This window comes from Neofelis nebulosa, chromosome 6 (genome assembly GCF_028018385.1).
Source record: "Neofelis nebulosa isolate mNeoNeb1 chromosome 6, mNeoNeb1.pri, whole genome shotgun sequence".
In the NCBI taxonomy this organism is placed as follows: domain Eukaryota; kingdom Metazoa; phylum Chordata; class Mammalia; order Carnivora; family Felidae; genus Neofelis; species Neofelis nebulosa.
In genome coordinates, this window is record NC_080787.1 from 125,771,027 (window position 1) to 125,796,143 (window position 25,117).

Here is a 25,117-nt window from a genome sequence, read left to right on the forward strand (position 1 = left end):
ATGATCGCCCCCACCCCATCTCATGTTTGAGAGAATGGTAAAGATGTTTTATTAATCTATTTGTGGACATAACTGGAGTCTCATTTGTCAACAGCACAAAAGAGAGAAGGACTGGGCTTTGAGTAAAACCAACTTTTCCTGGTTTTGCCTCAATTGTTATTTTTGTCTTCAGTAGTTGCGATATAAAAATAACCCTTTATTTTTCATATGAACATTGAGATCTCAGCAGATGTTTAGCTCCCTTGACATATTTCATTTGTCTTGATTTAAAATCTTTCTGCAACTTGTTGAAATTCTTTGTGATTAAAACTGAAATCAGAGAATCAGTACGCATCTCAAAACAATGCGCTGAAACTGCAGAGATGCATATTTTTATTTTTTAATTATCAAGTGCATTCACAAGTCAGAAAGAACAAGCTTCTACAAGGGTGACTCAAGCTGCTTGGGCCGGGCTGTACGTGAAGGCACAGATGTGTGCATTCAGGACACTGGGGGCTCTGTGCCACCCGAACAGACTTCTGTGTTGATCGCTGAGGGCTTTGGCTGGCCTTGATGCCACTCACCACCTTCAAAAATGCTCCCCCCTTTTAAGTTCTACACAGCAGGGGAATGTTTACCAATTTTCATGCCTCAACAACATGTGCAGGGATAAGAGCCACATACATTTTTACTAGAAGATATTTTATATTGGGTATACACCTGGGCAAAATTTACACCTGAATGCTCAACACTGTTTTTCTCACTTCTTACTTTAATGGAATCAATTGTCTAATTTGGTAAATAAGTTTTCTGGGTTTTATTAGTTTTGACCTGTGTGGGATTACATATTTACTGACAGACTTATAATCACATAGTTGAGAAAGGAGAAGAGTCAAGAAAAAAAACCAAAGAAATGAACTTTTCTATTATAACATCACACTTTAAAATATATAGTCACACACACACACACACACACTATATATATATATATATATATATATATATATATATATATATAGTCACATGGTGATGATACCATTGTTCTGGAACTCAAGAAATAAATAATGCAATGTAATAATTTAAGAATAAATGTTAAGACTAAAATAAATATTAAACAATGTTAAGTCTACAAATTACTTATATGCTTAAATATGAAATGCTCTTTTTAAAAAGTAATTTGAAACACTGCTGCCAAAAGCCATTTTTAGTTTGTATGTATCAAGTTACATGTATGAGTCATTCAAAACTAACAAATTTGTTCCCTTTTAATGTCTTTCTTACTGGGACCATTTTGAATACACATTCTGAAGCTGTTTCCCTCTTAAATAAAGTTAAATTTCAAAAGCATATATTTCATAATCTGAACATAACATCACACATACAATCACAATACAGATGTAAGAATATTAAATGACTGCTTGATGGACATCCTGACAGTGCAAACACTTTTCCTTCATCTCGGCTGAGTGGCAATTATGTTTTTTTCTTTATTGGTTTTCCAACGGTGGTAATGTAATTCTGATACAATAACTAATACACATAAGGACCAATACTCGGATCAACAACAGTCACAATGATTTAAAATAACTAAGGTCAAAAGGCCCCATTTATTTTTCTACTCATATCTCGCTTCTGATTTTTCTAGATTCTTTCATAAGGACAAGGAGTAGTGGGGCCTTACTTTCTTCCTTAGTATCTGGAAGTTCTTCACTCTGAAGACAAATTCCGTTTGGTTTAATTTGTCATTTCATTTCTGTGTATTTGGTTGTCTCTTCATTCTTCAACTCTTTACTAGGAGAAAAGTACACAAAATGTACTAAATGAACTTAGACAATGTCTTTTGGCCACAACCAAATCTCGGTGTGCCCTGGCAACAACGTGGGTAATAAACACATTGTGTAACACACACACACACACACACACACACACACACACACACACCCAAGAAAGACCACAGTACTAATCCCCTATCTCCTAATGTGCTTCTCGAACACACTGCTAACACTTTTGGCACCGTTAGTGGTTGTGTAAGGCCTGCTCCAGCACTGACAAGTGAAAAAGAAGCACACTTCTCAAATACAGACCCTAAGCACTCCAAACCTGGAGTAACTTCCAGAAATTAAGAGCAGGCAATCAGAATTCGGAAAGTTCTTCATTCGTTGGAGGAAAAAATGTCATGGATGATGCTCCAAGGTTAGTAAATGGGAAGGATATAGACCATCTTATTAAATAGCATTCTTTCATTTAGTCAATGATTATGTCTATTTTCACAAAGTGGGTCAACTATTACATTTTTTCGCATAAAACCAAAAAATGGTGTGGGTCATTTTTAACAAAGGTAGTGATGGTTAATTATGCATTTAGATGCAGCTTTGAAATAAATCAAATTATGTCACTAATGAAAATCAAGAACCAATACGTGGATGAAACAAGGACCTTCTTAGAGAACATGCAGGAAGGACACAAAAACTAGGGGGAGATAAGCTAGTCGTGTTGAACCGGACACCCTTCACTGCAATTATTCATGCGCCAGTGTTGAGTATCTGAAAGTAGATAAACACGTTGCTGTCCTTCCTCTGAGCAGAAAGCGCTTCATGCTTGATTGCTCTCAGAAGGCAGATGCCGCCTGAGAGTGATGGCAAAGTGGCTAAGGTGGCGATCAATTCTACCAAGCGCTCCTGGGAAAAGTGGAGGCTAGGTCATTGTGGCACGAAAGGGCAGGGTAACCATTTCCTAAGCCCCTTCCCTGGTAGCACAGGAGGCTTAGGCAACATCTGTGCTTTTAGGGGCAGGCTCAATCTTAAATAAATAGTTAAACTATCTTTTTTGCTATCTTTTTTTGGTGAAAGACATTTACACACGAGGGGAAAGAAAATCCTTTGTCAGTCCGTTTCCGGACTTCAAATCTGTTCAGCAGAGCTAGCACAGATAAGGTGGCGTTAAATGTACAAGTCCAAAAATGTTCCAAGTGAGGCTCACGAAAGCACCTGAAGTAGAGTGTAAAAGGGTACAGAGGTGGTGTGCCAAGGTACAATCTCACTTGGGGCCAGAAAAGGGTGTCATTCATTCTGTCCCTGTGTGTATACATGGGAAGCACACAAAACTTGTCCCAAATTAGGGCCCAGGGCCCAACAAAAATGGAAAAGAAAGTAGTAAAGGCTCAAATGGATGCTGGGCACCAGGGCCTGAGAAACCCTATAAACATCTGCAAGGGGCCATGAGGAAGGTAAAAGCATCTTAGAAGAATAACGAGGCAAAACAGAGTCAGAGGAGGAGTTTATAAAAGTGGTAACAAAAACAAAGAAGAAAAACAGAAAAGGGAAGGGAGAGAAGAGCAGCTGGAAGTGAGTGGGCTGCATCCTGCACGTGCAGAGGATGTAGGACAAGTGACATTCATCAGGTGGAGATGGCACAATGAGAAGTAAACAGAGAAGCCAGAGGACCCTCCGGAGAGGGAACCCTCCAGAGACACAGTGAAGCAGGCCGTGCAGATAACATCTTTAAGAGAAGTGAACCAGGCTAAGTGGGGTGCAATGCATCTTAACTCATTTATTCCTCATAATAATAATGTCCCTACTTACAGATGAGAGAACTGAAGAACAAAGAGCGAGAGAAGCTTGCCTAAAGTCATGTACAGCAAAAGTAGCCAAACAGGACATGAAGCCAGGTGATATGGTTCCGAACTCAAGCGTTCTTCATCCCGAGTTGTCAGCACAGAGCCCGAAGCAGGGCTCGAACTCACAAACTGTGAGATCATGACCTAAGCCGAAGTCAGACGCTTAACCAACTAACCCTGCATGAAAATCTAATTAACTGTCGTCGTCGTCGTCGTCGTCATCATCATCATCATCATCATCATCACCATCATCATCATCATCGCTTAAGTATTCACTGTGTAGAACATTATGTGCAACACTTGTATGGAAGTGGACAGACTATATAGGCAGTGCTATGTGACAAAATTAATAATGTGTTAGTTTTATTCCTGTTTAAAACTCTGTTTTCAAACAATTATATTACAGTACAGCATGCTTCTCTCTCTCTCTCCTAATCAGAGAAACTGCGTATCAGCCTTTCATCACACGAGTTGTTTTTAAAAAAAATGTAACAGTGTTTCCAATTGGTATAAGGAAGAGAACTACAGTACTATAGGCCATAATAACTCATTCATTACTGTATAGGCCAGGTGACTGTGAAGCAATTACAATGATTACACTAGGCTACCATAAAGTAATCATATTGCTGCATCTGTTATCAATGCATGAATGTTTTACGTTTAAATAAATATGGATTTTTACATTACCTTTTCATTTTTGATGTCAGTATTAGTAATACATATTACACCTACAGTGTTTTATATCATGTGAGACAATAATGATGTAGGTACAGACAGATGATTCATCTTGTAAACACGATGTGAACTTACGATACATATATCGTAATATATGTACAGTAATATAAATGCATTTTCTCTTCTGTATGATTTTCTTAGTAACGTTTTTGTTTCTCCAGCTTACTTTATTGTAAGAGAACACTATGTGATACATGTAACATACAAAATATGTGTTAAGTGACTATTTATGTTATGAGTATTCTGGTCAACAGTAGGCTGTTATTGTTTGGGGGAACCAAAGTTATACACGGATTTTGACTGCATAAAGCAGGGACTGGTGCTCCTAACCCCTGCGTTGTTCAAGAGTCAACTGAGTATGTTGTATACAAACGACTTCATAACCGTCTTTCTTCTACTCAAACATCTTTCCATGTCTATGAAAATACTTCAATAATGTAACAAATAGTATCACATGCTATTCCCTTATAGAAATGTTTTATAATTTAATCAACTCTATATTCACAGAAATTTAATTCTTTCTTCCTATTTTTAAAACACTGCTTGAAGGAACAGCCTTTTAACTGATTCTGCCCATGTATACTTGACTATTTTCCTATAATAGATTCCTAGAAGTAAAACTGTCAAATCAAAGGACATGAACAGTTTGACAAGTTAAAAAAAAAAAAAAGAAGTATCACCAAGCTATCCCCCACAGGGAATGGATGAATCTTATACAATTACCAGCAGTGTATGAGGAAACTCAGTGCCCCCATCGGTTTTATAAGTTTGAAACTTGTTGCCATTTTGTGAGGGGAAAAATACTGTATCAGTTACTAATTTTTGTTATTTGATCACTGGAAGGGAGACACTTTTCATATATTCATTTTCTTTAAGAATGTCCTCTGAAGGCCCTTTGCCAATTTTTCTTTTCTTTGTTGATTTTTAAGAGTTTTTTAAAAATATGTTAAGGGTATTAATTCTTTATCTGTCACATATCTCGTGAAGTTCTTCCTCATCCTGGGTTATTATATGTTTCTAGATTCTGCTTTAAATCATTTTGAAGTTCTTATTATTAACATTTGTTTTAAAATGTTTTCTGATTCTGTTATCAAGGATAAAAAGTCATTTCTTAACCCATGATTGTATAACTACTCATCTATATGCTTTTGGTATAAGGAGATTTAAGTTTTTTTATAATTAAAATCTAAAAATACTTATGAAAATTCTGAATCTGGTTTCCTTTAAGTGACAACTTCACAAAAGTGGACACATTTCACGTTTAGCAGACAAATGTCACCACTGCCTAACCGAGAAAACAGAGGCCTCTTCTTCAGAAAGGTCTTCCTGACCTTCCTACATTCCATCCCCCACAAGAAAACACCATCATTCAAACACACTTGTCTCACTGGCCTATCTCAGTACAAAAGTGACCCTGCCTTGTTTCAAATTCTAATCTGTGTATTTCCTCTGGTCTCCAGGGATTATTCACCTGTCCTTTATCTTGAATGGCTCCTCCCCTGGGGCTCTTTCCTTTCAGTTTGTAACTCTTCTCCTCATTCCCCTCTCTACAAAGATCTCTAAATCCCGTGTTTTCTACTGGTTATTGCCCAGCCTTTTCTTTCCTTTGAAGTACAGCTTCTTGGAAAAGCAGTCTCTTCTGATTATTTTTTCCCTCTGCACTGGAGACGGTCTGATTCAAGGACTCTCATCAAAACTATCTTCTTGGAGGTCATAAATGGCCTCTTGACAGGAAATCCTGAAAGGGCACTTTTAAGTCCTTATTTTACTTCTCCTCCCTTTGGCATTCGTCATTGTTTATTTATTTTTAATAGCAGTATAATTAACATAAAATATTATATTAGTTTCAGGTGTACAACACATTGATTCAACAACGCTGTCCGTTATTCAATGATCATAAGTGTAGTCGCCACCTGTTACCAAAAATGGTATCACAATATTATGGACTCTATTTCCTATCCTGTACTTTTCATCTCCATGACTTATTTGGCATTTGTGATGGTGGACCAGGCCTTCCCTAAATCTTTCCCTGCTGACTCTATGCTACAACTTTCTCCTGGCTTTCCTCTTACCTCTATTAGGGTGACCTTTTGACTGGTTTGCTCATTCTTCTTCCCCTGCATATCCATTGTGTGTCCTCGGTCCTCACGGCTCTGCGCTTTGCCCACTTCAGAACTACGGGAGGGAAAGAGGAGAAACAGGAGGCCGTAAGAAGACTGCTGCCATAGCCCACATGAGGCTCTGATTTAGGGCAGGAGCAGTGGGAACAGAAAGGGGAGATCAATGGATGGATCTGAGAGAAAAACATTAGGGAGATGCTCAAAATAATGTAGAGACATGAATCTTTAGCTGGTAGGGTTCCTTCTCTACTATGATGAAGGGACAGAATAAATTTAACTTCTCTTAGAAAAATATTAGATGCCCAGCAAAAGCCAGAATATTTTCTTATCAAACTAGATGGAAAAAACATGTGTGTATGTGTAAAAATAACATGAGATTCCTTAATGACAAAGAAAGGGGTGAAGGAAATTTTTGCATAAGAAAGCTGTGATATGATCCAAGAATTCCACTACTGGGTATTTACCCAAAGAAAGCAAAAACATTAATTTGAAGAGATATATATACCTCTTATTTACATTATTTACAATAGCCAAGATATTGAAGCCACCCAAGTGTCCACTGACAGATGAATGGATAAAGAGGATGTGGTGTATCTACCCAATGGGACATTATTCAGCAATAAAAAAGAACATGGTATTTTTATTTGTGACAACATGGATGGACCTAGAGGGTATTATGCTAATTAAAATAAGTCAGACAAAGACAGATGATTTCACTTACATGTGGAATATAAAAAAACAAGTGAATAAACAAACAAACAGCTGAATCAGACCTACAAATACAGAGAACTGATGGTTGACAGAGTGGATGGGAGTGGGGGATGGGCAAAATGGTGAAGGGGAGTGGGACATCCAGGTTTCCAGTTACGGAATGAAGAGTCGGGAGAATAAAGGGTACAGCACAGGGAATACAGTCAATGAGACTATAATAGTGTTGTGTGGCGAGAGATGGGAGCTACCTTGTGGTAAGCACAGTATAATGAAAAGACTTCCTGAATCACTAAGTTGTACACCTGGAACTAATGAAGCACTGCGTGTCAACTACACTAAAAACAAACAAACAAACAAACAAACAAACAAACAAGCAAAAAAACCAACACTGTGATATTCTGATCTGTGGGATGTGGAATGCAACTTTTCAAATGGTTCAACAGTAAGAGTAAAATATAAAACAAATACTTTGTGAATGAGTGCAGAGTAAATAGTGTGAGGAGAAAAGAAAATACAAAAACAATGAAAAAAGGGAAATTTAAAGAGTGGAAGACAGTGTCTCCTTTCTACCATGTCTGGGAATGGTGGAAGAGTTTGATCCAGATGCAAGAATTTCAAAATCAAGTAAATAAATAGGATTGAATACAGATTACTACAAACTAAACCATGTTCTCTCAAAATTACAGGCTGAAGGGGTGCCCGGGTGGCTTAGTCGGTTAAATGTCCAACTCTGGCTCAGGTCATGATCTCACAGTTTGTGAGTTTGAGCCCCATGTTGGGCTCTGTGCTGACAGTTCAGAGCCTGAAGCCTGCTTCAGATTCGGTGTCTTCCTTTCTCTCTGCCCCTCCCCTGCTCACGCTCTGTCTCAAATATAAATAAACATTAGAAAAATTAAAAAAAAATCACAGGCTGAAGTCCTAATTCCAAAATGGAAGCAAGGATCTTTAAGGAGGTTAATTAAGATTAAATGAGGTCATAAGGGTGAGACTCTAATCTACAGACCAGAATTGGTAGTCCTTATTAGAAGAGGAAGAGACACCACAGAGCTCTTTCCAACACATGCATAGAGGAAAGGCCATGTAAGGACACAGCAAGAAGGTGGCCACCTGCAAGCTGGGAAGAGAGGTTTCACCAAAAATTGACCCCGCTGCAACCTTGATTTTGAACTTCCAGCCTCTCGTACTGTGAAAAAAAATTTGTTGCTTAAGCGACCCAGTCTGTAAGCACTGATCATTTTTGCAATCTCTCTCCAGGGAACCTATTCTCGGGCATTAAAGTAGAAACTCAGGTGTCTGTGGAGGCTATGGTGGGTAATGCGGTGAATGAGAGAAGCAAGCTAGGGGTAATACAGTAAACTGGCGAACTGGAGAGTGGATGACCCACACAGGAGAGGCAATCTGCTTCCTCAGCTCAGCTCATGGAACTGTGGTCCAGAACATCAGATTAATTTCAAGAGAAGTACAAAGTCTGCATTTATGTGAATTTTTTTTTTTTTTTTTTTTTTTTTTTTTGCATTTAGCCACTGAAAATTACACACACATACATACACACACACAGTGGATCCAACCAAAGATACTAGGACTGCATCTTGCTGGCAGGCCCTAGTTTTTGACCTCTGCTCTGGCCACAGAGTATCTCCTGGCCTCAGGGTACTCCAGGCACTTTCTCACACTTTAGCTCCCGATGTCCTGATTTCTAGGTGCTTCTCTTTTTTTTCACCCTGCCTCAATATGGTCTTTAGGACTTACATACTATTTTATATCTTTGGCTTTTACTGACCACTGTAGGAAAATTAGACTGTGTGATCCTCTTCACTTTTTCTCTCATAATCTATATACAATCTAACAGAAAATTACCTTGAAAATGGATACAATATCTGGACTTTTGTTGCAGCCAAGATGGGGAGGCAGGGACTGGATATACTGCTTGCCTAAAACCACCACCATCAAAAAACCCCACAATAAACTGGATAAAATATATGAAACAATAGTTTTCAAGACAATGAATCACTGGCAACAAAGGACACTGATACCCAAGAGACAGAGAACAAATGAGATGAGCCCTATGGTCACCCAGCTCACCGCCTTGAGTTTCCAGGCTATGGCACAGGGAGATGAGGCCTGCATGAGTCCTGGTGGACTCCCTGACAGCTGAGGGCCTGAGGAGACGGAGATGGCTAGAGTCCACAGAGTGTTAGAGAGAAGAAAGCTTCACAGTGAGAGAATGTGAACATCTGCAAAGGGTTCCCTTCAAGTATTCAGAAGAGCTGGTGAACTCATGCATCTGAGGACATTTCCTGAGGCCAGAACAGTGTCTGTGCCTACCAGCCAGGCTGGAAGACCTCACAACTCAGAAGGGGCTGCACAGAGTACCCAGCGGGATTTGTGTCCATAGTGAGGAATAATGAATGGCTCTGGTCCCCCCTAACAAACCTTAAAAGCAAGACCCGAGAAGATCAAACTGTTCTGAAGTAGCTTAACTATATTCTAGAGCAGAGCTTAAGAATATTTATAGAAATACAGAAATATCTAGTAACCAAAAGGTAAAGATTTCAATGTGTGGCATCCAATAAAAGTGTATTGGGGGGTGGGCAAAGAAATAGAAAAATACAACCCATGATGACGATCAAAAAACTGAAACTTAGAACTGAGTCAGATGTTAGAATTCTCATTAAAACAATGTTAGAAAAAACATCAAAACAGTTATTATAACTATATTCCACTTGCTCAAAAGGTTAAGTAGATCCAAGGATGATATCTGTAAGACCCACTGTGAATTTCTAGAGATGAAAACTAAAAGGCCTGAGGTGAGAAATATACTGGAAGGGATTAAAGTCAGATGAGACACGGCAGAGAAAAGATCAGATAACTTGAAGACGCAGCAACAGAAACTATTAATAGAAATTAAATAGAAGCCACAGCAATAGAAAAGGTGAAACACATTGAAAAAAAAACAACTAAAAAAAAAGGCATCAGGGAGCATGGGACACCTTCATGTGGCCTAATGTATGTGTAATTGGAATCCTCAAAGATGAGAGAAACAGATGGAGGCAGGAAACAACAAAAACAAAACTAAGAAGAAAAAATGGCCCAAATGTTCCAAATTTGATGAAAACATAAACCTAAAAGATCCAACTAACCTCCAGCAGAAGAAACGTAAAGAAAATTACAAGGCACATCATAATCAAATTGCTCAAAACCAGTGATAGAAATCTCACAAGTAGCCAACATAGGGGAAACCATGCTCTGTACGGAGGAACACAGAGAAGCATGAGTCTATTTCCTGTTGGAAAAAACTGCCAGGTGAGAAGACAATGGAGCTGAATTTTTTTTCTTTTGATATTAAATTTATTGTCAAATTGTTTTCCATACAACACCCAGTGCTCATCCCAACAGATGCCCTCCTCAATACCCACCACCCACTTTCCCCTCCGTCCCACCCATCATCAACCCTCAGTTTATTCTCAGTTTTTACTTAACTGACTGAGCCACCCAGGCGCCCCTTATTCTCAGTTTTTAAGAGTCGCTTATGGTTTGGGTCCAATGGAGCAGTATTTTTAAAGTACCAGAAAAAAAGTGCCGATCTTTCAACACAGAATTGTATGCCAAATGAAAACAGCTTTCAAAATAAAAGATGAACTAGTCCTTTTCAGACATGTGAAAAGTAAAGGCACTCATTTTTAGCTAACCAACATTACAAGAGATGTTGAAGGGAGTCCTCTGGGTGTAAAGGAAAACGGTACCAGGTGAAAATACGGATCTACACAAAGGAATTAAAAAATACTGAAAAATGAAAACAAAATAGGCAAATATTAAGGTTTTCTTATTCAATCTCTTCCAAAGATGACAGTTCACAAAATTAATAACATAATGAAGGGGATATAACTAATATAAATAAAGTGTGTGACTACAGAAGCATGAAGGTCAGGAAGGAAGAAATGGAAAAACACCATTTTAAAGCGCTAAACCCTAAAAAAAAAAAAAAAATCACTAAAAGAGGAAAGCACAGCATTATGGGTAATAAACTAACAAAGAAAGATAAAATAGATAAAACATAATTTAAAAGAAAGCTGAAAAAGTTGAAAAATGAGAGAAGAATTGAGACAAATAGAAAACAAAAAACAGTATAATAGACTAAAACTTCTCCATGTTAATAATCATATTAAATATAAATGTTTGCTTAATTATCCTAATTAATAGGCAGAAATGGTCATATTGGGTAAAAAGAGCATGAACTCAGCTGTATGCTGCCTATAAGAAGCATACTTTAATTTTCAACCTATTTGCATTTTTATATTTAAAGTATAAAAACACATATATCATTCCAACACTTATTAAGAGAAGGCTGGAGTGACTTTTCTAATATTAATTGAAGTAGATTTCAGAACAAAGAATAGGACCAGAAATAAAGTCACTTACCTCCAAAAAAACATAACAATCTTAAACATATGGGCACCTAATACAGAGCTTCAAAATACATGACACAAAACCTAACAGAGCTACAAGAATTAAAAAACAAGCCCACGATATTAGTTGAAGATTTCCAATACCCAACTCTCAATAATTAATAGAATAGATAGAAAATCAGTACGGCTATCCCAGACATAAACAACACTTATTAGCCCATGTGATCGAATTTATTTATAAAAGAACACTTCAGGTAGACAAGTGCATGATACTCAGTCTTTTCTTTTTTTTAGTATAATTTATTGTCAGGTTGGCTAACATACAATGTATACAGTGTGCTCTTGGTTTTGGGGGTGACTCATCGCTTTTATACAACACCCAGTGCTCATCCCAACAAGTGCCCTCCTTAATGCCCAGCACCCATTTTCCCCTCTCCCTCACCCACCCCTGCCCCATCAGCCCTTAGTTTGTTCTCTGTATTTAAGAATCTCTTATGGTTTGCCTCCCTCCCTCTCTGTAACTATTTTTTTCCCCTTCCCTTCCCCCATGGGTTTCTGTTAAGTTTCTCAAGTTCCATGAGTGAAAACATGATATCCGTCTTTCTCTGTCTTATTTCACTTAGCATAATACCCTCCAGTTCCATCCACATTCCTGCAAATGGCAGATTTCATTCTTTTTCATTGCCAAGTAGTATTCCATTGTATATATAAACCACATGTCCTTTAACCATTCATCAGTTGATGGACATTTAGGCTCTTTCCATAATTTGGCTATTGTTGAAAGCGTTGCTATAAACATTGGAGTACATGTACCCCTATGAATCAGCACTCTGTATCCTTTGGATAAATGCCAGTAGTGCTGTTGCTGGGTCATAGGGTAGTTCTATTTTTAATTTTCTGAGGAACCTCCACACTGTTTTCCAGAGCGGCTGCACCAGTTTGCATTCCCACCAACAGTGCAAAAGGGTTCCCGTTTCTCCACATCCTCGCTAGCTTCTGTTGTTTCCTGAGTTAATTTTAGTCACTCTGACTGGTGTGAGGTGGTATCTTAACGTGGTTTTGACTTGTATTTCCCTGATGATGAGTGATGTTGAGCATCTTCCCATGTGTCTGTTGGCCATCTGGATGTCTTCTTTGGAAAAGTGTCTATTCATGTCTTCTGCCCATTTCTTCACTGGATTATTTGTTTTCTAGGTGTTGAGTTTGGTAAGTTCTTTATAGATTTTGGATACTAACCCTTTATCTGATATCTCATTTGCAAATATCTTTTCCCATTCCGTCGGTTGCCTTTCAGTTTTGTTGATTGTTTCCTCACCATGCAGAAGCTTTTTATCTTGACGAGGTCCCAATAGTTCATTTTTGCTTTTATTTCCCTTGCCTTCGGAGACGTGTCAAGCAAGAAACTGCTGTGGCAGAGGTCAAAGAGGTTGTTGCCTGTATTCTCCTCTAGGTTTTGATGGTTTCCTGTCTCACATTTAGGTCTTTCATCCATTTTGAGTTTATTTTCGTGTATGGTGTAAGAAAGTGGTCCAGTTTCATTCTTCTGCATGTTGCTGTCCAGTTCTCCCAGCATCATTTGCTAAAGAGACTGTCTTTTTTCCATTGGATACTCTTGCCTGCTTTGACAAAGATTAGATGGCCATAACATTTGTGGGTCCAATTCTGGGTTCTCTATTCTATTCCATTGGTCTATGTGTCTGCTTTTGTGCCCATACCATACTGTCTTGATGATTACAACTTTGGAGTAGAGGCTAAAGTCTGGGATTCTGATGCCTCCTGCTTTGGCTTTCTTTTTCAGCATTACTTTGGCTATTCAGGGTCTTTTATGGTTCCATATAAATTTTAGGATTGTTTGTTCCAGCTTTGAGAAGAATGCTCGTGCAATTTTGGTACAGATTTCACTGAATGTGTAGATTGCTTTGGGTAGTACTGACATTTTAACAGTATTTGTTCTTCCAATCCATGAGCATGGAATATTTTTCCATTTCTTTGTGTCTTCAATTTCCTTTGTAAGTTTTCAATAGTTTTCAGCATACAGATCTTTTACAGCTTTGGTTAGGTTTATTCCTAGGTAATTTATGGTTTTTGGTGCAATTGTAAATGGGATCGATTTCTTGATTTCTCTTTCTGCTGCTTCATTACTGGTGTACAGAAATGCAACCGATTTCTGTACACTGATTTTGTATCCTGTGACTTTGCTGAATTCACGCGTTAGTTCTAGCAGATCTTTGGTGGAGTCTTTCAGGTTTTCCATGTATAGTATCATGTCATCTGTGAAAAGTGAAATTTTGACTTCTTCTTTGCTAATTTGGATGCCTTTTATTTCATTTTGCTGTCTGATTGCTGAGGCTAGGACATCCAACACTACATTCAAAACCAGTGGTGAGAGTGGGCATTCTTGTCATGTTCCTGATTTCAGGGGGAAGATCTCAGTTTTTCCCCATTTAGGATGATATTAGTCATGGGTTTTACATATTTGGCTTTTATGATGTTAAGGTATGTTCCTTCTATCCGGACTTTCTTGAGGGTTTTTATTAAGAAAGGACGCTGTATTTTGTCAAGTGCTTCTTCTACATCTATTGACTACACATTCTTTTCAAGGGCACTAAAAACTTTTACCAAGAGAGACCATATTAAGAATCACAAAATAATTCTCAATAAATTTAAAAAGATTTGGATCATTCAGAATATGTTCTTTGACCACAATGGAATTAGAAATCAATAACAGAATGATATCTGGGAAACTCCCTAAATATTGGGAATGAAATGACCCATTTCCAAGTAACCCAGGATCAAAGAATAAATCTGAAGAAAAATTAAAAAAGTGTTTTTGAAAGAAATGAAAATGAAACCACAATATATCAAAATTTGTGGAATGCCATTCAAGCAGTGCTTAGTGGGAAATTTATGGCACTAAATGTTTATATTAGGAGAGAAGAAAGGTATTAAATCGTCCACAGTTTCCACTTCAAAAATTTTGAAAAAGGACAAATTAAACCCCAAATAAGCCAAATAAAAACCAGAGTAGATACCAATGAAGGAGAAAATAGAGAAACAATAAGGAGAAATCAATGAAACAAAAATTTGATTCTTTGAGATCAAAATTGATAAACCATTATTAGCAAGGCTGATTGAAAAAAAAGAAATATTTAGGCTGAGATTGCTCGCTGCCTTAAAAAAATAAATTACCAACAGCAGGGATTAGGGGGCTGCAACTACAGATCCTATTACTACTGATCCTATTACTACAGATCCTACTACTACTGAAAAGATGAGGGAATATTATGAACAACATTATATCAACCAATTAAATCACTTGAGTGAAATGGACAAATTCCTTGAAAGAAACAAACTGTCAAGGTTTACATAAGAAGAAACAGATAACCTTGAGAGCTCTAATTCTACTGAATAAATAGAATTTGTAGTTAAAAATCTTCCAAAAAAGAACATTCCAGGGCCAGACAGCTTTACCTGTGAATTTATCCAACATTTGAAGAAGAAATAAAATGATGGCCATGAAAGTGGTGGAGCTAAGAACTTCTGAATATTCTCTTCTCCAAATAAGCTAAGAGAAAACTGGCAAAAATGGTCAGAATCAGCATTGTCAGATTTCTAGAAATTAGTCAAAAGCTTGTGGCAACTGGGGAATGTTTATTCAAGAAAAATGGTTGAACCTTGGTAAAAGCAGAGAGCTCTGTGGCATTTTAACTTGACCTAGTCCCATCCCCCACTGTAGCTCTGTGGTGGCCTTGAAGAATAGCCTGCAATTTATGGCGAAAGCCAGCAGCCCGGCAGCTACTGGAAGGAACAGAACAGGGATGGAGCTCTTTCAAAGCCTCATTTCTAAAGAACTATTTTACTTGATCTGTCTGGTGGTTCCTTGGAAGATACCACTTATAAGGCTGTCAGTACTTGACTTATCTCAGAGCTGGCCTTTTCCCTGGGAGGCACTTGTTAAACAATTACAGTTAGCTTCATGGCTTCCTGAGTGATGGATAATAGAAGCCAAACAACAGACTAACTAAAAAAGGTGAAAAGGAAAAGTTCGGGAAGTAAGATGTCCACACGAGTTTTCCCAAGTTCTGACACTATTCGGAGAGTCTAGAAGGTCTCACACATGTAGGGTTGTGAGCATGCACAGCAGAGACCTAAGAAGGCTTTACGCCTTCACTTCTGGCTGATCCTAATGCTCTGTGCTAATAGGAAGCAAAAGCTAACAAAGAGTTGTCAACTGCTTGGCTAAATATCGAAGGTGTGCTCAATACCCCAAGAGCCCCTTAGCAAGACTGAGAGACTTACTGGTTCCAGGTGTTCAAGAAAATCTTTGTCCAATTAGCTGATCACTAGTCTAACCAAGCAGAGACTTCAGTGGCCAAACATTGTAATTATAGAGTTGTAGAAATTTGTTCAGAGAAGTTATTTAACAAATAACAACTATAATAAGTAGCATCAACAACAAACCCCAGGGAAGGGAAGAATCCAATTCTTAAGAGTTGTCACATTATAGTCTTTAAAATGTCCAGTTTTCAACAAAAGATTACAAAGACATACAAAAAAACCAAGAAAGGATGGTCCATACAAAGGGAAAAAAATAATCACCAGAAACTGTCCCTTAGGAAGTCTATACATTGAACTTTCTAGACAAAGACCTGAAATCTATTATTGTAAATATGTTCAAAGAACTAAAGGAAATTATGTCACTACACAGAGAGTATGAATGAAGAAATGAAAATTACAAAAGAAAAAATACCAAATCTACAGACTCTTCCAGAGAACAGAAGAACTAGAAATTCTTCTTAACTCATTCCATGAAGCCAGCTTACCCTAATACCAAACCAGACTAAAACATTACAAGAAAACCAAAGACCCATATTTTTCATGAACAAAATGCGAAAAACTCTAAATTAAATTTTAGAAAATCAAGTTCACCAATTTATAAAAATGATAACATACCATGACTAAATAGGGTTTATCCTAAGAATGAATCGTTAGTTCAATATTTGAAAATCAATGTAATCTACCATATGAACACATTAATAAAGAAAAATCATGATTATCTGAATAGACACAGAAAGAGCATTTGACAAAAATCCAACATCCATTACTGATACAAACTCTCAGCAAACCAGGAAATGAAGGAATCTACCTGATAAAGGACATTTATAAAAAAAAAACCTATGATAATATCATATTTAATGGTGAAAGACTGAATGCTTTCCCACTCATTACCCATAAAATCATGAAGAAGATAACGCTATCTACTCTCATCATTTCTATTCAACCTTGTAACATTATACTGGAGATTTAGCCTTTGTAATAAGGCAAAAAAAAAAAAAGGCATCTGGTTTGGAAAGGAAGGAATTAAACTGGTTTTTATTTGCTTGATTGTCTATGTAGAGAATCTAGTAAAATATACTAAAAAGCTACTAAAACTCAAAAGACATTTTAGTAAGATGGCATAATGCAAGTTCAACATCCGACAGTCAGTAGTATTTCTATAAATGAGCAACAAACAATTATAAATATCATTTACATACGAAATACTCAGGAATAAATGGGTCAAACATCTGTAGGACTTACACCCTGAAAACTAAAAAACAGTGCTGAGAGAAATTAACAAAGACCTAAATAAATGAAGAAATATGTTAATGAGTCAGATTACTGAATATTGTTAACCTGTCAATTCTCTCCAAACTGGTCTGTGGATTCAAGGCAATGCCGATTGGAATCCAGTAGGCTCTACTGTAGAAGAAGCTTATCCTAAAAATCATGTGCACATAAAAAAGACCTTGAATAACTAAATTGACATTGAAAAAGGACAAAGTTGGAGGACCAATAATACCTACTTCCAAGACTTCCAGTTTTATTATAAATCTCTAGTAATCAAGACAGTGTATTACTGATTAAAGACAGAAAACCAGATCAATGGATCAGAACTGAGTCCAGGAACAAATGCACAAAGATACTGACAACTGATTTTCACAAAAATGCAAAAAGGCCATTCATCTGAGGCAGGATTGTTTTTTCAACAAATGGGGCTGGAACAACTAGAATATGCAAATGCAAACAAACCAAAATAGATTATCTGATCCAAACCTCATGCCATATATAAAAATTAACACAAAACAGATCATACACTTAAATACAAAACCTGAAAATATAAAACTTTCACATGAAGACGTAGGAGAAAACTTCTGTGACTTTAGGCAAAGGATGCTTAGACAGTATAAAGCATGATTCATAAAAGAAAAAACTGATAAACGTCATCAAAATAAAGCTTGTTCTTTGAAAGCCACTGTTAAAAGAGAATGAAAAGGGAAAACAGAGGCTGGGAGAGAATATCTGCAAATTATGTATCTGCAGAAGAACATATTTAAAATATATAAAGAACATTGTGACGTCACACACCTCACAATGGCTGGGTCTGATTTCACAAAGTGGAGGTTGGGTGGGGGGTGGTGGTAAAAAAAAAAAAAAGGCTGAAAAATGGACAAAGCAAGAACTAAAAAAAACAAAAGGTTGCAAGCAACAGGTATTTTAAGGAAAAAAGGTAAACCACTTCCTTCTCGTGAAAAGGAAACTGGAGTCTGGAATACGACTATTATAAAACTGGAATAAATATATAGTGGAAGAGTGACAGGATACTTAGAATTAACTCTTAAAGCCTTCATTATATTAAGAAGAGATTTCATTCATTCAGTTCCCATCTGAGTGTTCATAAATAAAGGACTTTAATATTACTATCTGAATTAACTTTTCTCTGATCAAAGCTGTTAATGAAATAAAACATTCTATCTTTAAAAAAAAAACCCAACAAACTCAAGTTAAAACAGATTAATGACTAGGGAATACCGGATACTACTTATTAAGAATTTTCACATATTAATAGAAACTTCATTACCAACTCTCAGGCAGTAGATAATAACATCATAGGGGCATGAGGTACAAAAGGTGTAAGTTTCAGACTTTTAAGAAAATGCTTTGGTTAAATTAACCTATTGGGGTTTCTTCTTGATACCTTAAGAAGGGAGTACAGCTTTACTAAAATGTGTAAACATTACTTGCACAGAAGTGATTGACATTTCTAAAAAAAATAAAAATAAGAAAGAATAAAGAAGATAAGAAATTCAAGTGGAAGTAGTAAGAGGTAGTCCTATGTGGCTTATTTATATATTCTGGTCAACCAACTAAATAAGTTGCAAACTGAATGGCAAGACTGAAAGAAACAAAACAATTAGCCTTCAGGGTCGCCTGAGTGGCTCAGTCGATTAAATGTCCAACTCTTGATTCTGGCTCAGGTCATGATCACGAGATCGTGTGAGATCAAGCCCTGTGTCAGGCTCCATGCTAAGCATGGAGCCTGCTTAAGATTCTCTCTCTCTGCTTCCCTCCCCAACTTGTGCTCTCTCTCTCTAAAATAATAATAAAAAAATTAGTGTCCGTCCATTTACTTGGGTACAATGGACTCATTTAGGTAAATTAAAGAAATAAAGAAATGACTTTGTACATACGGGGCTATAATATTTCCACCTTCCACTTGCCTACAGCTTTCAGGTCATTAGAAATGTATCTTAATTCATCCCTACTTCTAAGAAACTACTAGTATAGGGAAAGCCCAAAAAGCTGCAGATGAACTTGAGCATTTAGACATATCTGAACTTCTCATGAAAATTTATTTTCAGAAGCTTTGTAAGTGTTCTATGCTCAAAAGGAGAAGTCAAGCTACCCTGACAGTCTTTAGGAGCTGGGATGTTTTGTGAGGTTTTTTAAAAATTCTAACCTGGAGAGCATGGTGTGGATCTGTGTATCACCGGAGAATAGGCATCCAATGCAGTCAGTGACTACAGACTCTCATTTGTGTATTAGATACAAGTTTGAAAATTTTTTATAAAACATGTTCAAAAACACCAAGAGCACTGTTGCCATAATGTATTAAATATGGTATTTAAAAAATTTTTTTATTTTTATTTTTGAGAGAGACAGAGTGAGAGACAGAGCATGAGCAGGGGAGAAGCAGAGAGACACACACACACACAGAATCTGAAGCAGGTTCAGGCTCTGCCAGCCCAGAGCCTGATGTGGGGCTCAAACTCACGAACCGCTAGATCATGACCTGAGCTGAATGACCTGGATGCTTAACTGACTGGGCCACGCAGGCGCCCCTAAATATTATGATATTTTTTGGTTGTTGAAACAGTTTGTCCTTACTGTTCGTGTATTTTTTATATGTGTGATCTGTCATTGAGTATAAACTCTTTAGGGTCAATGACTGTATCATCAACTATTATATAAAATTTCCAGTGTTTTAGAGAATGGAACTGAAAACTTTCCTGGCAGATGTAACCAGAATGAAGATCAGAAAGACCTGGGATGTGTGTTTCATACAGGAGGCAGCGGGAAAGCCTGGAAAGAAAAGCAGATTAGGAAACAGAGGACCTGTGTTCTGGTCCTGGGTCTGACATTTAGTAACCACAGTGACTTGAGACAAGTCACAGCCTCTAAGATCTAAGGCAGGGTTCAGGATACTGGTCTGCAGGGAGGTAGTGAGAACCAAATGTGATCCATGTGAGTGGCTGTGCTCTGAAGTGATACAGGGCTATATATAGTTATATCATCATCAGATTTTCTCTTTAAAAGATTTTAAAGCTTCCAACAAAATGGCATTTTACCGGGAAGCCTGACAACACTAAATATAATTTAAAACAAACAGACAAACAAACAGCCCAGCAGTCTGGGGATCTTGGCTCCTGGTCTGTGCACTGACCCAGAAGTGCCCTGGGAAATTTATGCAAGGCCTTTCCCCTTAGTTTTCTTGACTAGAAAACAGAGGGGATAGAGAATTTCTAAGGAATCTTCTAGGTCATGATTCTGTGACTCTTTAAAACACCATTTAAATTATGTTTGTCTTTCATCTGTAGAATAAAACATTATCTTGTGAAATAATGCATGGTTTTATTTGATAATTCCTATAAATTAGACTGTCATCTCCTTCAGAATTTTTGAAGTGAAACAGACATGTTATTCTCCAAAATGTCAACATCAGTAGCAGGGTTAACCTGAACAAACATCTTCCTGAAGGAAATTCAGCTAGGATCATCCGGGTGCGTGTGTGTGTAAGCATGTACTTCTATGCGTATGTGGGTATGGTTGGTGGTGGATGAACAGGAGGGCACGACAGATTATCTAGGCTGTTCGAGGCTGTTACCCTCTTGGGATAGTTTGCTAGTGATTGTGTGAATATGAAGTTTGGGCTGAAAGTCAGGTACAAAATGATCTGCAGTGATAAAAAAAAATGAGAAATAGGAAGATTTTTGATATAAGTTTTTTGAGGTAAAAGGGATTTTCATTTATGTATTAAATGATGCAGCAAGTACCAAATGAAACTACAGAAACTGCCTAGTGATCTTTTATAACAAACACCTCAAAACGAATTGCTTAAATATATTACGCATTTGAAGAAAATATACAATGATAATGTTATGGGTATTACTTTGTTTCTTTAATGTCTCAAATAGGTATTTCATAATTTTTTTATTTTTTATTTTTTTTTTCAACGTTTATTTTATTTTTTGGGACAGAGAGAGACAGAGCATGAACGGGGGAGGGACAGAGAGAGAGGGAGACACAGAATCGGAAACAGGCTCCAGGCTCTGAGCCATCAGCCCAGAGCCTGACGCGGGGCTCGAACTCACGGACCGTGAGATCGTGACCTGGCTGAAGTCGGACGCTTAACCGACTGCGCCACCCAGGCGCCCTTTCATAATTTTTTTAAACCACACATCATCTACGTGTTTTCAGTTAATGTTATTTTAAAATGTAACTCAAACAAAAATAAATGACAAAATGGTTCCAAAAAACAAAAATTTGGTATGATATTTTAATTTTATTTAATATTATTTCTTATAACTTAGTTATAATACATTCTCAAAGTCCAACCATTAAGATATTCTTACGGGCGCCTGGGTGGCTCAGTCGGTTTAGTGTCCGACTTCGGCTCAGGTCATGATCTTGCATGAGTTCAAGTCCCACGTCAGGCTCTGTGCTGACAGCTCAGAGCCTGGAGCCTGCTTTGGATTCTGTGTCTCCCTCTCTCTCTGCCCCTCCCCTGCTCTCTCTCTCTCTCTCTCAAAAGTAAATAAACACTAAAAAAATCAAAATAAAATATTCTCAAGCTAGCTCAACTCTTAAAAAATCAATTATCTGAAATTTAACTTTCTTTTTTTAAAGTTTGAGATTTTTTTTTTTTTGAGAGACGAAGAGAGGGAGGGAGAAGAGAGAAAGAATCTTTTCCTTTTTTTTTTTTTTGTTTATTTATTTATTTTGAGAGGGGGTGCAGAGAGAGTTTGAAAGAGAGAGGGAGAGAGAGATTTCCAGACAGGCTCTGCATTGTCAGTGTGGAGCCCGATGTGGAATTTGAACCCACAAACCACGAGATCATGACCCAAGCTGAAACCAAGAATGGGACTCTTAACTGACTTAGCCACCCAGCCACCCCAGGGAGAGAGAGAATCTTAAGCAGGCTCCACGTTCAGCACAGAGCCCAACACGGGGTTCCATCCCACAAACCTGGGATCATGACCGGAACCAAAATCAAGAGTTGGATGTTCAACCGACTGAGCCACCCAGGTGCCCCTGAAATTTAACTTTTGGTGTAATGTCATAAAAAGAGAAATGGAGAAACTGTCCTTAAAAAAACAAACAATACTTGTTTAGCGCTGCAAGTATTTAGAAGGAAAAAGTTGCTTACTGTGTCACAGACTCTGAGCCCAGCCTGAAATCTTGGGACTTGTCCTTAATGACTGACCGCTGCAAAAGAAGAACAACAAACAGTAGGTACAAACTCAGCACAACACAGGTAATAGTAGCAACTTGCTGAATGAGGAGAGAGCATGTTTGTTCTGAACATAAATGTCTATCAGCATAATGTTTTCACTCCTACGGACAACCAAGGAGAAAGTTCTCCAGATCATCTGAGCACTCTGTACGCATGTCAGTTTTCAGGTATGTGGCAAAAAAAAGGTCAGATATGAATCAGTGTAAACTAATCTAGAAACACCATATGGCGTATCACTTAGGTTCTAAATGTATCTTTCAACATCGTATCCTTCGTTCCTCATCCTTTTGGCATACTTTATATTTTCATAGTGATGACACTCATGGAATTCTATCTAAAATTTTGGATCTGAAAACCCAACCTTCTACAAAATTTGTTCGGTACATATTTTATTAACGGCACCTTTGTGAAGAAAACAAACTAAAAGTACTTTCAGTGGTGCCAGATTATATTGTTATGTTTGATGGTTCCTCCAGAATTCCAGCATTAAGTCCAAATGAAAGTATACTGTGGGAAAATGGAGTTTGATATGAGACAGTATTTTATAAATCTACCCAACGTTGCTATAAAATTGACTACAAATATTTTTTTTAAAGAGGTAATTACATGTTACGGAAAGAATCCATTTAAAATTCACATAGAAAATATACAGTTACTAAGTTTTGAGCCATATACAAATCAAAGATATACTATAGCCACCTAATTATTTAATTAAAAAAAAACTGCAGAAAACAAAAACCAAGATGAAATCAAAGAAAAGGAGCACAGTCCTTAAGTTGTTTCAGTCTTAAGTTGTTTGAGTAACTACTGTTTTCCCAGTCTTATCTTTCCTGAAGATTGTTTTGCTTTTTAGATTTTGTCCCTCACAATCAGATTCTGCAAGATCATTCTTTAGCAAGATTTGGCACTTGAGTATCTTAAAACAAGCATTCTTTTTTTCTTTTTAATTAATAATGTTTATTTTTTAATTTACATCCAAATTAGTTAGCATATAGTGCAACAGTGATTTCAGGAGTAGATTCCTTAGTGCCCCTTACCCATTTAGCACCCCCCCCCCCACAACTCCTCCAGTAACCCTCTGTTTGTTCTCTATATTTAAGAGTCTCTTATGTTTTGTCCCCCTCCCTGTTTTTAGATTATTTTTGCCTCCCTTCCCTAATGTTCATCTGTTTTGTATCCTAAAGTCCTCATATGAGTGAAGTCATTGGATATTTTAAAACAAGTATTATTAATCATAAAGATTTCAAGACGATATTGTATTATGTAGTATTATTGCTATCTGCATAGCTTTAAATCAAGCATATAATAAAAACATAAAAGAACAAGAAGACTTAGTGGTGAAAGGTGGATCTTGTAGCAAGTGACTCAATTTCACAGAACCAAAGCACCAAGAACATCCTGATTTTTCCCTACTAGTGAAGATGATCTGACTTACTTAAAATGTGTTTGGGACAAAAAGTACAATCACATGAAAAACTCAAATTCACGGACTAATTCAGATTGCAGAACAGTCTACCTGCCCTGAACCCAACAGCGCAAGAAGCAAAGAAAACCACCAAAATCTAAACTCAGAAAGTGTCAATTATAACGGAATATATTTAGTTTTTCTCCCAGTCTTATGAAATAAATTCCAAAGACAGCAATCAAATTGATTTTATTTTTTACTTGGTCTAAGTATTACTTCTATCTCTTTGCTCATGGCAAGCCCAGCATCTTACCATATGTATACGTATGTATGTATATGTATATAATGTATGTATTCTATATACATAATGTATGCAACTTTGTAAAAGTCTGGATTAAAAAAACCCCTCGATGTAACAGCTCTGATCAGAATTTGAACCTACTTCAGAGGTTGAGGGAAGAGAAATAAGACTGAATTGTATACCACTGTTAAGTCAATGTTATTTTTAGTTATTTATCATGACCCTGACATATGAGTAACAACATATTGTCATGTGTAGGTCTTACCAAACCTGCTTTTAATAGTCTGTTCATCATGTGAAATGGATGCAGAAGGTTTGTCTTAAGTAGATTTAACACTGTCCCTGCCATCTTTCCTGCTGTATTACTGTATTACAGTAACTGGCACATTTAAGCCCTTCTTCATGTTGCAAAGGTGGCTTAAATTGTGTTCAAATCTTATGAATCCCAAGTTAATAGAGTATCCACATTACAAAGTTTTAACACTTATTAAAGGACACTTATTTAATTAGGACCAATATTCCACTTCTAAACACCTTTACTCACTCATTCCTTGGTCTCAGTAGCAGCACGCCATATGGGTAGTTACTCATGGAGGCAAGAAGGAGGAGGAAGAAGGTATCTCTGTGAGCTGTTTTGTTTCATTTCCTTGTTTAACAAAAAAGCCCCCATGGCTGTGATACCACCAGCCCACAGCACCCCCCCATCATCCACAAGGCCAGGGAGCACGACTGCCCTTCTTTCCCTCCTGTTCACACACACCTCTCAAGTTGTTTTGTGACTTCATCTCCTCTTCACGGTACCCTTGATTTGGAGAGGAGGGGATGAGGAGAGGAAGATGAGCAAAGCAAAGGAGATGAATGAAAAGACCAGAATCCAGGGGCTCCTGCTTCCCAAACCCTCACAGCTTCTTAGTGAGGCTTTTAAAATTAGATGCAGTGAGACTTAAACATGAAAGGAATGATTAACGAAATGATTTTAAGTGCCTCCACCGATCAAACGGGAGATTTAC

The 25,117-nt window shown here is 37.3% G+C and overlaps 1 protein-coding gene across 10 annotated transcripts in view; it reads right to left on the minus strand.

Annotated features, from left to right (window-relative positions):
- Positions 1-355: 355 nt before the first annotated feature.
- AHI1 (Abelson helper integration site 1) overlaps positions 356-25,117 on the minus strand; it is a 212,238-nt gene continuing 187,476 nt past the window's right edge. For 5 of the 10 annotated variants that reach the window (XM_058735365.1, XM_058735366.1, XM_058735364.1 and 2 more), the window contains 3 exons: positions 22,315-22,373; positions 6,403-6,505; positions 356-1,795 (listed from right to left, as the gene is read on the minus strand). In XM_058735365.1, the coding sequence (XP_058591348.1) occupies positions 1,760-1,795; positions 6,403-6,505; positions 22,315-22,373 (198 nt within the window). In that variant the 3' untranslated portion in view covers positions 356-1,759. Of the gene's footprint in view, positions 1,796-6,402; positions 6,506-22,314; positions 22,374-24,867; positions 24,910-25,117 lie in introns of those variants that run through there. The other 5 variants (XM_058735367.1, XM_058735369.1, XR_009263326.1 and 2 more) reach the window with 5 other exon arrangements.